Raw genomic sequence first — 15754 nt, forward strand, 5'->3', positions numbered from 1 at the left:
TGACCTCATTAGTCAGTGATCATGTGACCTCAGCAGTAGTGGTCATGTGACCTCAGCAGTCAGTAGTCATGTGACCTCATTAGTCAGTGATCATGTGACCTCAGCAGTAGTGGTCATGTGACCTCAGCAGTCAGTAGTCATGTGACCTCATTAGTCAGTGATCATGTGACCTCAGCAGTCAGTGGTCATGTGACCTCATTAGTCAGTGATCATGTGACCTCAGCAGTCAGTAGTCATGTGACCTCAGCAGTCAGTGGTCATGTGACCTCAGCAGTCAGTGGTCATGTGACCTCATTAGTTAGTGGTCATGTGACCTCAGCAGTCAGTAGTCATGTGACCTCATTAGTCAGTGATCATGTGACCTCAGCAGTAGTGGTCATGTGACCTCATTAGTCAGTGGTCATGTGACCTCAGCAGTAGTGGTCATGTGACCTCAGTTTCAGGAGGCGTTTGAGTTGTACTGACTCCACACGAGGCTCAACACATGGACCAGTTTAACCGGAGCCGGTCATTATAGGTTTCTCTAACTCTTCTCATCAGTCTTGTAAACGACACTGGCTTGTCCAGCATGTAAAGACCTGCATCTCTAACACAATTACCCTGATGGATGACCGTCCCGCTGACCTGCACACACACTCGCCCTCATCCATCTCAGTGATGAAGCACGGCGAGCTACACCCCACTGTCTTTATCTGTTTCCACCTCCCATAATGCCCCTCTTCACGGTGGGCGGCAAACGGGAGATTTGAGCCGGATATGGAGGATCAGCACTTTTGACGGACGCTTTATTGACTCGCATTTGCAGGAGTAAATTGGCTGTTAGAACGGCCTCTTGTTACGGGCCAGAATAAAGTAATGAGAATGAATCGGCCCTGTCGTCTGACTCCTCTCAGGAGCCGTTCCTGAGTCTCCATGTTCCTCGATGTTATTCAGATGGAGAGCGTCTCTGTCTCCTCTCGTGATGAAGACGACACGTTCACTGCTCTTCTGCGCTCAGTGATCAGACGGGAGTCTTCTCTACTAACACCGGTGTCGTCTCTGGCTCTTTATTTCTCTTCTTTTCTAAGTCTTGAGGAAGAGTCGCAGATCCTGCCACCAAATGTCTCCGCGAGATCAAAAGAAACAAGTTGCATGAAGAAAATGAAGCTGATGTTTAGGATCATTGATCATTTAGATTTTTGCATTCTTATTTTCAGGACAATTAAACGCATTTCTCTCTAATTCTCATTGAATGTCATTAATGCAATGCATCATTCGTTCATTTGTTCATTCGTATGTTTGTTTGTTCGTTCATTCATTCATTCATTCCTTTAATCATTAATTAATTAATTAATTAATTCATTCATTCATTTAATCATTCATTCATTCATTTTGTATTAATTTATTCATTCATTTGGACTCACTCATTCATTCATTCATTCATTCATTCATTCATTTATTTATTCATTCATTCATTTAAAGGTGCAATGCGCAAGTCTCTGAGTTTTTGCAGAACTATGCCCCCTCTGGCGACAAGCGAAACTGCAACCAGACATAGCCAGGTGAGCGTGAACGCGCATGACGTCACGCCCAGTCTCAAATTCCGTCCCGAATCCCTCTTATTTATTTTACTGTACAGGATTATAGAGACAATCTCAGTGATCAGAGAAGGGCTCATTCAGCCCATCAGGCAATTGTTTAAGCATGTATGGGTTAGAAAAACGGGTACTTTTAACATGAAATGTTGTTCGTTGTTGTTCTCATTGCACCTTTAATAATTCATTTATTCATTCATTTGGACTCACTCATTCATTCATTAATTCATTTGTGTATTCATTCATTCATTTAATAATTCATTAATTCATTCGTTTCTATTCATTTATTTGGACTCACTCCATTCATTCATTCATTCATTCATTTCTATTCATTCATTCATTTCTATTCATTCATTCATTCATTTGGACTCACTCATTCATTTTGTATTCATTTATTCATCATGTGGACTCACTCATTCATTCATTTATTCATTCATATTGCATTAATTAATTCATTTTGTATTCATTTATTCAGTCATACATATTCATTCATTTGTATTCATTCATCCTTTTTTATTCATTCATTATTTCTGTTTGTATTACTCAATCATTTATTCATACAAGCTTTTATTTTCATGACAATTAAACACAATTTACCTTTAAATCTCATTATTGTAATGGATAATTCACTTGTTTGTTCACACGCCCATTCGTTTATTGATTCATTTGTGTGTTTATATCAATGTATACAACATAGTATGTTCATTTATTTATGCTGATTTAAATAAACAAATAATGAAAAGTCTACAAAATATTATTAAAACCAAACAAAGTCAGTAATGTGTCCTGATAATAATGTACACTAAGACTTCTAGTCGTTATGTAAAATGTCATTTCTTATTTTCGATTTTCTTCAGTTTTTTGGAGAGTAAAATATGACTTGGACATGTTTCCATTCAAACTAATGATCATTGTCATCATTTAGGAATTTTGATGAGCTGGAAAGTGCAGGAGTGAAGCGGTGTGAGTTATTGCTGTGGCCGCTTGGACACGCTGGATATTGGCTGGCGTTAATTCATGTCTAGTGTTTCAAAACTCAGTTCATGATCCAAAGCATTAAAAGCAGGAGTCGTGCAGAATCACATCACTGACTGACCAGTTCACAGAGTTAAAGTCATTCACTCAATCATTCATTTGTATTCATTTCTTCATGCATTCATTCATTTTGTATTCATTTCTTCATTCATTCATTCATTCAATTCCTGAATGAATCAATGAATAATTGAAACTAAGTAAAGCAACGCAACATCCAGTGATTGGAACTTTTTACAAAATGACCTGAAATTGCAGACCCTGATGGTGTCAATGAACATTTTTGGATATTTGGTTAGTGAGCTGTGAAAGGAAGAAACAATTTGTAAATGTAAAAAAAAAATTATGCTACGTTTTAATGTAATGGTGATTTTCTTTCTTCTTTTTTAAAATGTATTTATTAACTTATTTTGGATGATGTTGTGCTGCTCATCTTGGCCAGCTCACATCTGTTAAAGAGATTTTTAATCTCAGAAAGTTTTATCTGGTTAAATAAAGGGCAAATAAAAGTAAATAAAATAAAAATAAAAGTGAAGCGGACGAGCTGTCAAACCTCTCCGGGATTTTGAAGTCTCGGGTCTGAAGAAGTCAAGTCACATTTATTTATATAGCGCTTTTTACAACACAGAGTGTTTCTAAGCAGCTTTACAGAGATAACAGGAAAATAATACAGCAAAGTTTGTGTCTAGAAGAAAATAGCATCACAGTCCAGATTAAAGGGGTGGTATAATGGCCTTTTCACAAGATGTAAAGTAAGTCTCTGATGTCCCCAGAGTGTGTGTGTGAAGTTTCAGCTCAAAATACCCCACAGATATTTTTATATATCATGTTAAATTTGTCACTTTTTGAGTGCCAGAAAAAACATGTCGTTTCATGTGTGTCCCTTTAAATGCAAATGAGCTGCTGCTCCCGGCACAGGGGGCGGAGCTACAAGAGCTCCTGTGTGTGTGTGTGTGTTAATAAGTAAGTTCAGTGATGCTTCATTTTTGTTGTAAAAAAGTTATTAAGTTCATTTATTTATAAAACCGTGATGTCATCGTCCAGCTCAGTTCTCGTATAATAGTGTCAATGCAGGAGATCAGTAATATTGTTGCGTATTAAAGGAAATGTTATGTACTCATCCTGATGGATGAGTCGCTGAGATCTCGGACACAGAAGCCCTGAGGTCAGCACTGGAGGTCGAGTCGAGACCTGACGGAGACTCTGTGTTGGAGATAAACGAGTGTAATTCCTCAGCTGGAGTGTAACTCCTCTCCATCTCACTCGGATTCACCCGATGACCTTTAAGATCCAAGCTAGCGAATCCCGCGTGATATATCCGTGCCGAAAGAATGTGTTGTTCACTCCCGCTCGTGTGTCTCTAAAGGTGCTTTACGTAATCCCCACGGACTCGGCCAGGGAAGCTTGGCCAGAATCAGCATTTTTAAGTACTGAGTTATTGTTGTGGGCAGCGGTTGACCTCTGACCTCTGACCCGGGACGGGTGAATCGAGAGGCCGGCCCGCTGAAATTATGATTCACTTATTAAATTCGTTCAGCCATTAGATTTGATTTGCTTCCATATTGTTGATTTGATTGTTGGGGGAATTTGATTTAATGCGTCTTGCTTTTGCATAAGGTCAAAGGTCAAAGTGAGGACACAAACTTGATTGGATGCGAGATTGAAAGAAAAGTTGTTATATCGGTTTAATAATTCAGTGCAATGTTGTAAATATATTATAATATATTATTGCACTATTATATTATTGAACATATATATATATATGTATGTATGTATGTATGTGTGTATATATATATATTCATTTTGTAATTGCAATATTAAAAAAATTATAATATTGCAATTATAATATACGTATTATAACTTAAAGTACATAATTAATGTTCTTAATCTTATAGTCAGCTGTGCACTTTATTATGAAAGAAAAAAATAAGTCTCATTTCATTGTAATAATAATATTTTGCTGCTTCTGAAATGATAGTTGCTAGTTGCTGTTCATCAAGCAAATATGTATCAATAATATCATGTTTCATGTTTCAATCAATACATCAAGTGATGCTTGTTCATTTCTACTCAGCTTTTATTCGTTGTTTTAGTTATTATTCATCTAATATTAATATTTTCTTTAGTTTGAGCTTTATTTTCATTAGCACAACAATTTTTTATCGTTTTAGTTCACAATATCAACACTGTTCAATTCAACTTAAATTTTTTTCAATTCCCCAAAAAATTATTTCAGTCTCACACATAATTTTCCATAATAAAGAAAAAAGATATACATAGATAATAACCAAAAAGGTGTAATCTGAAGCCTATATATATCATTATTTAATGAGCGTCACTCTCGGATTTGATTCATAAAAATAAACAAACGGTTACATAAGACAATTTCCAAAATGTACATGCATGATTACAAATGTACACATGTCAGATATTATTACTATAGTGTGCATATGACATACACAAATTATTCATATTGAGTTATATTGTTATTTATCACCTTGTTTTTAAACATTAGTGTAGTTACTCCACAGGTTTAACAGAAACACTTCTTCATTAGTCTTGATGCCAGTGTGTTTCTGCATTAACACCTCCGTCACGTTTGCCTGAGGATTATTTCTGTTGTTCCTCATTTTCCTGTGTGTCCCGTGTGTGTTTCAGGTGACGGATCGATCCGTGCAGGCGTTCGCGGAGAACTGTCCCGAGCTGCAGTTCGTGGGGTTTATGGGATGTTCGGTCACGTCACAGGGAGTCATTCACCTCACCAGGGTAAGATGTGCCAAACCTGTTCATAGCTGGAATTATTCACCTCTATTCTATTCTATTCTATTCTATTATATTATATGATATTATATGATATTATATTAAGTCAAGTCAAGTATATTTGTATAGCGCTTTTCACAATACAGATTGTATCAAAGCAGCTTCAAAGTATTAAATTAAAATAATACAACAAGGTTTGTTTCTAGTGGAATTTATTGATTGATAAAATTAAATTAAATATCCCCAAAATATCCCCAACTGAGCAAGCCAAAGGCAACAGTGGCAAGGAACCGAAAAACTCCATCAGGTGACCTAATGGTGTCCTAAAACTCCATCAGGTGACCTAATGGAGAAAAAAAAACCTTGGGAGAACCCAGGCTCAGTCGGGGGCCAGTTCTCCTCTGGCATTTATGAACTAAAGACCGGATTGTAGTTTGAACTGTAAGATTAAAAATATTATATGAATGCCTGGCTGAAGAGATGCGACTTTAATCTAGTTTTAAACTGGGAGAGCGAGTCTGAGCAACGAACAGTATCAGGAAGACTATTCCAGAGTTTTGGAGCCAAATGTGAAAATGCTCTCCCTCCTTTGGTGGTTCTGGATATCCTAGGTATGACCAAAAGCCTTGAATTTAGTGATCTTAAAGAGCGCGATGGATTATAGGGCGATAGAAGATCCGTTAAATAGACTGGAGCTAAGCCGTTTAGAGCTTTATAAGTCAGTAGCAATATCTTATAATTAATACAGAGCTTTATAGGTAACCAATGCAGTGATGATAAAATCGGTGTTATATGATCATATTTTCTTGATCTCGTAAGAACTCTAGCGGCGGCATTTTGGACTAACTGTAGCTTGTTTATTGAGGATGCAGGAAAACCAGCTAATAAAGCATTACAGTAATCCAGTCTCGAGGTCATGAATGCATGAACTAACTTTTCTGCATCAGAAACTGATAGCATATTACGTAGCTTAGCAATGTTTCTAAGGTGGAAAAAGGCTGTTTTTGTAACATATGAAATATGATTTTCAAAAGACAGGTTGCAATCGAGTATAACACCCAGGTCTTTTACTGTAGAGGATAAAGTAACAGGACATCCTATGATGTTAAAGTTGTATTGTGCGAGGTTTTGTGGGCGGTTTTTTGAACCGATAAGTATTACCTCTGTCTTGTCTGGATTTAATAAAAGAAAATTACGCGTCATCCAATCTTTTATATCTTTAACACACTCTGTCAATTTGGAAAATTTAGCGTTTTCATCCGGCCGTGATGAAATATATATTTGAGTGTCATTAGCATAACAATGGAAACTAATTCCATGTTTCCTTATAATATTTCCAAGTGGCATCATATATATTGAAAATAACAGAGGGCCTAACACAGATCCCTGCGGCACTCCATAGTTTACTGGAGTTATGATCGATTTTTCTCCATTTAAATAGACAAAATGGTATCGGTCAGATAGGTATGATTTGAACCAGCTTAGTGCTTGTCCTTGAACACCAGTATAATTTTGTAGTCGATCTAAGAGTATTGTGTGATCTATAGTATCGAACGCAGCACTAAGATCAAGTAAAACTAGTATTGAGATACAGCCTTGGTCAGAAGCTAAAAGTAAATCATTTGTGATTTTAACGAGCGCAGTTTCAGTGCTATGATGTGGTTTCAGTGCTAAAAACTTTTCATAGATATCATTTTATATGATAAATCGATCATTTAAATGTGTTAAATGAATTATTAAATGTGTTATTTATTAAACAATATATTATTAAATTTAATATGTTAACTCTCTCTCTCTCTCTCTATATACACACACACACACACACACACACACACACACACACACACACACACACACACACACACACACACACACACACACACACACACACACACACACACTCTCTCTCTCTCTCTCACACACACACACACACACACACACACACACACACACACACACACACACACACACACACACACACACACTCTCTCTCTCTCTCTCTCACACACACACACACACACACACACACACACACACACACACACACATATGAAGAGTTCAGATGCAAAAGCCTCTAAGTGGCATCTGAAATGTTCTTCTAGAATGATCATTTTTATCAAGCTCGTATATTTAAGTTCAGTAATTTCACTTAAATGACAATTAATAGGTAATTTTCATTGCCATTTCAGTGAAATTACTGAACTTAAATATACGAGCTTGATAAAAATGATCATTCTAGAAGAACATTTCAGATGCCACTTAGAGGCTTTTGCATCTGAACTCTTCATATATATAATATATATATATATATATATATATATATATATATATATATATATATATATATATATATATATATATATATATATATATATATATATATATATATATGAAGAGTTCATATATATATATATATATATATATTTTTTTTGTAATTGCAATATTGTAAATATTATAAAATTGCAATTATAATATACTATATTGTAAACTTAATGTCCATTAATGGTCCAAAGGTTGATGTATAGATTTAATTATTAATCTCAATAATTATATTATATCATATTATTAATAAATAATTATTATAATATTGCAAGTTATATTATAGAGTATATATTATTATTATTATTATAGTACAGTATTATAACAAAGTACTTCATGTTTTTAATCTGATGGTCATCAGTGCACTATATTATATAAGAGAAATAATAAGTCGTGACTCGTGAGCGCTGTGATTCGCTCCGTCTGAGGCGACTCACCTGTCTGATGACTCCGCACATTCAAACTTCACAAAGACAAGTTATTTTTATTTTGCCTTCACTTTTAAATCTCATTAATGTGTAATGAGGTGAATCGTAAAATGTTGAAGATCCAACACACCCTGCTGTTTGCACATTAGCATGCTAATGAGAGAAAGCTATCTCCAGCACACCGGCACAGAAGAGCTGCTGTAATTGTGCCTGCATGCAAATTATTAGGTAATGATATTTTTTTGGGGCCCTATTTTTCCTTGCGTGATCGCTGGCGTCTTCTGCAGAAACAACGACCACTTCAGGAACATAAAACGGTATCAAAAAACTGAGAATCTTCTGTCGAATGATTTGATCGTAGTTCAGTTCAGTGTAGTGAATCGGTTTGCTATTTTTCATTTATTTCAGTAGACTGTCACATGTGTTATTTAGGAACATGTGAATCAGTGTTTTACTTCCAAACTAAGTTCTCTAGCTGTGTTTAGAACGAAATACTAATCACATGTTAGTGCGATAACAAATGAACAATTCTGATAATTTAAAATATTCAGTTCAAAAGAATCATTTGTTTTAAATGATTCATTTGAACTGAATCTTTTGAATGATCTGAATTAATTTGATTCATTTGTCAACTAGCAGATCTGAATACCAAAAAGATTCAGTTAAAAAGAATCATTTGTTTTTGCAAACCTTAAATGAATACAATACATAAATTATTTTGAACTGAATCTTTTATACATTATTTAATCCAATATGTCAAGTGGAATCACCTTATATTACTCGTACTATTTCTGCAGTACATAACATATACTTTGTGTTGTTTATGAACACATGAGCCACAGTGTTACACTCATACTGTGTTCAGCTGAATCCTGCACAGTATATTTAATATAATTACATTTTTAATATCTTTATTGATTTAAGATGTCACAGCTCCTGATCATCTCCTAAAATTAATCAAGAAAAATTAACTTCGGTTAATTGTGTAACTTCGGTATCAAAATGGAAGGTCAGTTTGAGCGCAGTGCATTATGGGATTTGGTTTGTAGTGCACAGTATGCCTTTTTGTGTAAATAATATTATTTAAATTTTACTGTTATATATGAAATATAAAAGTATTTATTAATATTTTTGAATTGGCTTTTATGCATTTTCAAAATATTAAAAATATTAAATATCAAATAATATTAAATAAAATAACAGTAACATTCAGGTATTCCATGCATGCATAAAAAATGTGCAAACTATGTCAAGTACATGTTCTAAAATAGTAAGAGTACATTTGCACATTGTTTAAAAAGATTCAGTTCAAAGGAGTCATTTGTGTTTGCTGTGATAATGAATGTCATTTGCACATTGTTGAAAAAGATTCAGTTCAAATGAGTCATTTGTTATCGTTTAAAAAGATACAGTTCAAATGAGTCATTTGTTATCGTTTAAAAAGATTCATTTCAAAGGAGTCGTTTGTTTTTGCTGTGATAATGAATGTGTCATTTCCTGTAGCTCAGTGGTAAGAGCATTGCGTTAACAACGCAAGGTTGTCGGTTCGATCCCAGGGGATTACACATACCTATGTATAAATGTATAGGATAACGCAATGTAAGTCGCTTTGGATAAAAGCGTCTGCCAAATGCATACATGTAAATGTAAATGTCATTTGCACATTGTTTAAAAAGATTCAGTTCGAAGGAGTCATTTGTTATCGTTTAAAAAGATTCATTTCAAAGGAGTTGTTTGTTTTTGCTGTGATAATGAATGTGTCATTTGCACATCGTTTAAAAAGATTCAGTTCGAAGGAGTCATTTGTGATAATGAACGTGTTTTATAGCTGATCATATCTAGCCGTCATTCGTGACTCTATTGCTGGTTTTGATCCGGTTATTCATTCTCTATAAAGAGTCTGTGAATAAGGCCACTGGTTCCTGAAGTGATTCTCTTCAGGACTGTGAATGCTGAGTCTCATTTTCCAGCAGCGGGGAGTTGGTAAAGATATCATTACATTATGCAATTCACCTGGTGGCATCAGCAAGGCACAATAGTTATTTAAATGAAGTCCCAGCTCATCTTTCTGTCTCTCCTCGGACACACATTTCCATTTCACTCCACTTCACAGCGCCGAATGTGAAATTAGTCGCTTCTCCACCAGAGGGACCGTTTTTATTCAGATCATCAAAGCTTCGGGCCGTTCTCAGGTGTGGATTATATTTATAAAGGCCCGAAGAGAGCTTCTCGTGAAATAAATCAATCTGTGCACAGAAGAGGGAGAAGTGTGCAGAATATGAGATGACGACTCTCTTAAACTGAGGAAAAGTTTGGAGCCGCTCGACCTGAATCCTGCAGTTTGGCCGTATAACACATGATGAGGTCGTTGTGTGTGTTTCCGCTCATATAATGCAGATTATAGACTGGGAACATCATCAGTCAGACGCATTAATGCTCTCCAGATCAATCAGGCTTTCATCTTGTGTTCGGATTATTGATAAAGGAAATGTAGGCGGGTCTTGAAGCGGTCAGTCGCAGACATAATGACTTGCTTTTATTAGGTATTAGATTTTGTATATATATTGAATAAGTTCCGTTGATCTCACTCAGCTTGTGTGTGTGTGTGTAAGTGTGAGTGAGTGTGTTTGTGTGAGAGAGTGTGTGTGTGTGTGTGTGAGAGAGAGAGAGTGTGTGAGTGACTGTGTGTGTGTGAGTGACTGTGTGTGTGTGAGTGTGTGAGTGAGTGTTTGTGTGTGTGAGTGAGTGAGTGTTTGTGTGTGTTGTGAGTGAGTGTTTGTGTGTGTTTGTGTGAGTGTTTGTGTGTGTTTGTGTGTGTGAGTGAGTGAGTGTTTGTGTGTGTTTGAGTGAGTGAGTGAGTGTTTGTGTGTGTTTGTGTGAGTGAGTGTTTGTGTGTGTTTGTGTGAGTGAGTGTTTTTGTGTGTTTGTGTGAGTGAGTGAGTGTTTGTGTGTGGTAGTGGCGCAGTGGATAAGACACATGCCTTTGGTGTGAGAGACCCGGGTTCGAATCCACTGTGAGACACCAATGTGTCCCTGAGCAAGACACTTAACCCCTAGTTGCTCCAGAGGCGTGCGACCTCTGACATATATAGCAATTGTAAGTCGCTTTGTATAAAAGCGTCAGCTAAATGAATAAATGTAAATGTAAATGTAAATGTGAGTGAGTGAGTGAGTGAGTGTGTGTGTTTGAGTGAGTGAGTGTTTGTGTGTGTTTGTTTGTGTGAGTGTTTGTGTGTGTTTGTGTGAGTGTTTGTGTGTGTTTGTGAGAGTGAGTGAGAGTGAGTGTGTGAGTGTGAGTGAGTGTTTGTGAGTGAGTGAGTTAGTGTTTGTGTGTGTGTTTGTGTTTGTGTGAGTGTTTGTGAGAGTGAGTGAGAGTGAGTGAGAGTGAGTGAGAGTGAGTGTGTGAGTGTGTGAGTGAGTGTTTGTGAGTGAGTGAGTTAGTGTTTGTGTGTGTGTGTTAGAGTGAGTGAGTGCGTGTTTGTATGTGTGTGTGAGAGTGAGAGAGTGAGTGAGAGTGAGTGAGTGTTTGTGAGTGAGTGAGTGAGTTAGTGTTTGTGTGTGTGTGTGAGAGTGAGAGAGTGAGTGAGAGTGAGTGAGTGTTTGTGAGTGAGTGAGTGAGTTAGTGTTTGTGTGTGTGTTAGAGAGAGTGAGTGAGTGTGTGTGTTTGAGTGAGTGAGTGAGTGTTTGTGTGTGTGTGTGTGTGAGAGAGTTTTTGTGTGTGAGAGAGTGAGTGAGTGTGTGTGTGTGTGAGAGAGTGAGTTTGGATGTTGAGAAGTGGGCGTGGCTCTCATCTCTTGTATATGCAGATGAGCGTGAGCTTGCAGGGGCGGAGTCTAAGTGCACCGAATGATCAGAGAATCCTGCAAACATCATCAGTCTGTCGTTCTCACCCAAAAATCCTGTTACGACACTTTAATTAAACATTACAAGGTCAAAACATTAATAAAGAAACCGATGCACAGATGAATATGATCTATAACATGCATTTCAAAATAGATAAGATGTATTTCCATTTCATGCTGACTTTAATGCAAGACACTACAGGCAGAAATATGTTCTTAGTGGAAAGATAATATCATAAGTGTTTATTTCATTGCACTTTAAAGGCGGAGAGTTTGAGTCAGAATTCACTTCATCAGCTTTACACACTCCAAACGTTACAGTTTTATTCATATCTATATCCTGAAGCTTTCTTTATATTACATTCACCTGATTTACAGAACATTTTATTCCTGAAAACATGTTTTTTTCTGCTTGTTGACAGTATTTTCTGATTAATGGAGTGATAAAAGAGAAATCCAAAACCCCATCAGTAAAAACCTTTAATATGTCGACATCAATAATTCTGAATCTCGCTTTATCCAATGTTGAGATTTCTCTTCTGGAAATGCATGCAAATTTGTGCATATTTAACAAGACAATGCCTCATTTGCATATTTAAACATAACATTTCACATTCACTTCCTAATCCAGAAGAGAGCAGATTTGAGGGCAGAACTTGTGCTTTTATGCGCATGGTGTGTCACATTATTGTGTCGTCATGTGACGAAGCTCTTCTTCTGCAGATCCGCACCGTTGGTTTCCATTAGCGTAGTGTTGTGATGTACAGTGAGGATAATAATGGTTGTGTTGATGTGTGATGTCAGATCTCAGGCTGTAATGGATCACATGAGCTTGAGTTTCTCTCCGTCTGTGACCCTGATGATATGAAGCGGCAGATCTGAGGGTCAAAGGTCAGACTGACGGGAATGTCTCTGTTTGAAGTCCCGTCTGACCGCCGCGATGATAAACGAGTCGAGCTGATGTTAAATCCCGCTGCCGGATCACATGCTAATAAGTTTGGAGTTCGAAACGACTTTAATGAGATTTCTATTATTTACACCAGGGCTGTTAAACTCATTTCAGGTCGAGCGCTGGATCTGAACACAATGTCAAATTATGCGAGACGCTTTTTTAATTTGTTTAACCACCGTCTTCTCTGTAGATAATAAAGCTTTAATAATTAATACGAGTGCTAAAGAAACACATTTCCTTCACTGGAGACCTTTAGATCACGCACAGGAGAGACTCTGTGTGACCAGAACGCCTCGCTCAATTAAATGCGTTCACTTCAAGACAATGTTAATAAAAGAGGATGAAGAGTTTCACTTGGTAACTTCAGTTATTTTAATATGCAAAGAAGCAAAACTAGAAAAAGGGAATTTGGCTGCAAATAATAGTCAGAAAAATCTGTCAAAAAAAGTTTGCATTTTTCTTTAAGATACTTTATACATCAGGCTTTTAAGGCTCATAGTGAGAATATGAAGATCAAAACTCATACTCATGACTTCTGAACAATATATTGGTAAAGCTGTATAGAAGATTATGATTCTCTGGAATACTTGATTCTGATTGGTCAGTTAAATATTTCTGATTCATGATTCCGTAGTTACACTTTATTTTAAGGTGTCATTGTTACACTGTAATTATATATTTAAGTACTGAGTAATATTAATGAACTAAGTAGGGTTAGGGTAGGATTAGGTTTTGGTTGAGGGTTATTTGCATGTAATTATGCGTAATTTACTGTTATTATTACTATGGTAAGAACATGTAACATAATAACAAGGATAATATAAAAGTAATGACACAGAGTTCAGGGTTTGTGCTAAACGAGCATTTGTTGAGACTGTAATGATGGATTTCTGTGTGTTATATTTCATTCATATTTTATATTTCTACACTCTTAATCAAACATTTGCCCAGAAGTTCTAAATAAAGGGAGAAAAATAATCACATATGAATGAGTACTTTTGAGTATATACTTTAAAATGTAGAAAAGACATTTTGCGTGTGGTAAATATACATAAATACTATATTTTTGCGAGTTTCTGTGCAATCAGAATGAAAGTGGTGATTTGTTCTTGAATGTTTGTTTTGTGTGATTGTGTGATTGAGTTTGCAGACGTCTTTAACATGTTTAACGTGTGTGTGTGTGTGTGTGACAGGAACAGCGTCTCGTGCGTCTGCTTATATCCAGCTCTCACGGCTTGATGCCTTTAATTTTACAAACAATGCAGCCGCTTTCCTGCATGTGTGATCCAGACCAGAGATGGAAGTAGTAATAATAAATAAATAATAATAATAATAATAATACATTTGATTTATAGGCGCCTTTCATGGCACTCAAGGACACCTTACAAAATCCATAAAAGCAATGACATTAAAGGGGTGGTTGATTATGATTTGACTTTTCTAACTTTAGTTAGTGTGTAATGTTGCTGTTTGAGCATAAACAACATCTGCAAAGTTACGACGCTCAAAGTTCAGAGCAAAGGGAGATATTTACTTTTAAAGAAATCACTTTTTAAGGACTACAACAAACGGCTGGTAGAGACTACAACGAGCTTCTTCAGGGGTATTTGCATAAACTCCGCCCCCGGAACACGATTTATAGATTATCAAGACAGAATATGCTAATCAATGACTAGAAGATAACTACACATCAGCTTCATAAATTCATCAACTAACATTCAGAAATGTCCTGTTGCTTCTACATGTTGTCACTTCTTCTTGAGTCTCTCCATCATTGTCTGACTCCGGTTTGAACATAAAAGACTAAAAGTTTTAGAAATTTTCAGTGCATGTGTGTGTGAAGTAAAAGGACGTGAGTTGTAGAAGCTCTGCCCCCTGCGCCGGGAGCAGCAGCTCATTTGCATTTAAAGGAACACACACAAAACGGCGTGTTTTTGCTCACCCTCAAAAAGTGACCATTTTAACATGCTATATAAAAATATCTGTGGGGTATTTTGAGCTGAAACTTCACACACACACTCTGGAGACATCAGAGACTTATTTTACATCTAGTGAAAAGGCATTATACACACCCCTTTAACAATAAAACCAGTACAGCAACAAACTTTAAATCACATAAAGCCTGCCTAAACAGAAGAGTTTTAAGACGAGCTTTAAAGACCGAAAGACTAGAACAGTTCCAGAGTTCCATAAATGAGGAGCCGTGATCCGAGTGTGTGGAAGAGCAAGTGTGAGAGTGTGTATGTGAACAAGATCTAGAAGATATGAAGGAGCCGAGTTGTGAAGTGCTTTGTAAGTTAAAAGTAAAATTTAAAAATTTAAAAGTGCACTATGCAAGGACCACATCGAGTGTGTGTGTGAGTGTGTGTGTGAGAGTGTGTGTGTGTGTGTTTTGAGGGCAGATGCATGATTAATGTTGCATACATGCAACGCTGCATATTTGTGTCTTTATATTAAAACCAGATGCTATTTTGCGCTTCCTGTGCGTTTGATTTACTGTGTTGTGCATGAAAACGAATTTAACCCTGTAAAGCTTGAAATGTGAAATAATATTCAGAATAATCTGGGATGGAATTGTTTTTTGAACCCTTTTAGACAAAATATAGTAGAAAAGTAAAAAAAAGTATGCACATGTGATTTTTGTTGAGATATGATTATGAGCCATATAATAAGATATGGGGAAAAACTCAATTTTATTCAGAGACTCAAGCTGAGAAAAAAATATGCAATTTGATTTATGCAGATGCTGATATTTATATGAAATTCTGATGCTTGTAATGCAAATCAGTGAGATCTTTGGATACTGACATAAAATGCATATAAATATCAATATCTGCCAATAATATG

General features: G+C 36.2%; 1 protein-coding gene and 1 long non-coding RNA gene across 4 annotated transcripts in view; one reads left to right on the plus strand and one right to left on the minus strand.

The window, feature by feature from the left end:
• The window catches only part of fbxl17 (F-box and leucine-rich repeat protein 17), a 137368-nt gene that overhangs the window by 94977 nt on the left and 26637 nt on the right, over positions 1-15754 (plus strand). For all 3 annotated transcript variants that reach the window (XM_082188891.1, XM_082188893.1, XM_082188892.1), the window contains exon 6: positions 5265-5372. In XM_082188891.1, the coding sequence (XP_082045017.1) occupies positions 5265-5372 (108 nt within the window). The remainder of the gene's footprint in view (positions 1-5264; positions 5373-15754) is intronic.
• Positions 1-15754, minus strand: part of LOC309513201 — a 34919-nt gene that overhangs the window by 18224 nt on the left and 941 nt on the right. The window lies entirely within an intron of this gene.

This window comes from Leuciscus leuciscus (assembly GCF_965113295.1).
Source record: "Leuciscus leuciscus genome assembly, chromosome: 13".
Classification (NCBI taxonomy): Eukaryota; Metazoa; Chordata; class Actinopteri; order Cypriniformes; family Leuciscidae; genus Leuciscus; species Leuciscus leuciscus.